We start from the raw sequence: 1,727 nt of genomic DNA on the forward strand, positions 1-1,727 counted from the left end.
TCTGTAGTATGCTGATTTTAAGTCCTTTGGGTATAGGCCAAGGAGTGGGATAGCTGGGTCAAATGGCGGGTCCATTCCAAGTTTTCTAAGGAATCTCCACACTGCTTTCCAGAGTGGCTGCACTAATTTGCAGCCCCACCAGCAATGTATGAGTGTACCTTTCTCCCCACATCCTCGCCAACACCTGTTGTTGCTCGTATTCTTGATAATCGCCATTCTAATTGGGGTGAGATGGAAATTTGCCAATCATACTTCAGATAGAGCACTAATCTCCAGAATCTATAAAGAACTCAAAAAACTTTCCTCCAAGAATTCAAATAATCCAGTCGACAAATGGGCTAAGGAAATGAATAGACACTTCACAGAAGAAGATCTACAAGCAATCAACAAACATATGGAAAAATGTTCAACATCTCTAGTAATAAGAGAAATGCAAATCAAAACCACCCTAAGATTCCATCTCAGCCACTAATTTTTGATTCACACTTAAGTGGAGGTAGAGAGGCACCAACGATTCCACATCCCCCAGCGTGGGCAGCATCAGGGCTGCAATGCACACCACTCCCAGGAAGACAGTTAGTAAACTAGGTCCTGAGGAGACAGTTCTGTTTTCTGGTTGAAATGACTGCTCAAAAAATAAACTTTCCGTTAAATGTTCCTTTATTCTTTTTTCCTCCTCTTCCTTTTGTTGTTCTTTTGCAGATGGAAGAAGAGTAGCGATGACCTCTTTCCTTCCTAAAGCCTTCCTCTGGCTTTGCTCAGAAACTTGGAGACGGAATTTATCTATTACACCATAGTGACAGGATCGAACATCTCTATGACGAATCACAATATCCACACAACACTGAGGCTTTACTGCACCTGCAGCATCAACGACAACATACTTATTTGGAGTAGTACACAAAACTTTGAACTTCAAGGCAAACTCATAGGGATTGTACAGTCAACACTTGTTTATGTGTTGACTGATCATCTGCATAAAATATTAGCTCCATGGGAAACACAAAAACGGGAAGATTTCCTTCCACAAGCTCTGGTTGTCTTTTTTGTTGATGCATTGGCACTGAATCCCCTCGCTGCAGCTTATGTTTTTACAGACTCAGATCTATTTTGGACTTTTCTTAGTTTCAGTTAAAAACTCCAAAGCATTTTGGCAATCTCGGCAACACCGGCTCCTCGGAAAGCCGAGATTCGGTTCTCTTAATCAAGGACATGATAAAGTTAGCACAAGAAATAATTTCAATAAGACATATAAATTTTTTTCCCTAGGTGGCTTACATACATTACATTCTATAATTTCCTATTAAAAGCAGACAAACAGCCCAGCCCAGTGACTCTGGAGGCTGAGGCAAGAGGTTTGAGGCCAGGCCTGACCAACTAAACAAGATCCTAAGCATCTTAGGGAGACTCTGTCTCAAAATTTTTAAAATTTTTAGTTTTAATGGAGAGGAACTCAAACTCTTTGTTTTGTATTAGTAACGATATTAAAACTTACTTTAAAATCCTTATAAATAAATTAATCTAATCTTAACTTGGAAGACACAAGGTGCTTTTTGTGTGTGTGTGTGTCTTTTTAAGAAAAAGGAAAAAGGTGGTTTACTGCTTGTTAGTAAAAGAGAAACACAGGGTACTCTTGTCCCAAAGGCTGTGATTCTCAGAAGGTGCTTTTCACGTAAAACTTATAAAACTTTCCATGTACATTAGGTTTTCTCCACATGTTCCTCTTT

The 1,727-nt window shown here is 39.4% G+C and overlaps 1 protein-coding gene across 1 annotated transcript; it reads right to left on the minus strand.

Annotated features, from left to right (window-relative positions):
* Nucleotides 1-448: 448 nt before the first annotated feature.
* On the minus strand, nt 449-1,179 carry LOC306664282 (motile sperm domain-containing protein 1-like; the record flags this gene model as incomplete). The annotated part of the gene is given in 2 exon segments (XM_079145126.1): nt 449-941; nt 943-1,179. Coding segments are annotated over 2 exon segments (609 nt in total). The 5' UTR covers nt 1,059-1,179.
* Between the last annotated feature and the right edge of the window lie 548 nt (nt 1,180-1,727).

This window comes from Sciurus vulgaris, assembly GCF_902686455.1.
Source record: "Sciurus vulgaris genome assembly, chromosome: 6".
In the NCBI taxonomy this organism is placed as follows: Eukaryota; Metazoa; Chordata; class Mammalia; order Rodentia; family Sciuridae; genus Sciurus; species Sciurus vulgaris.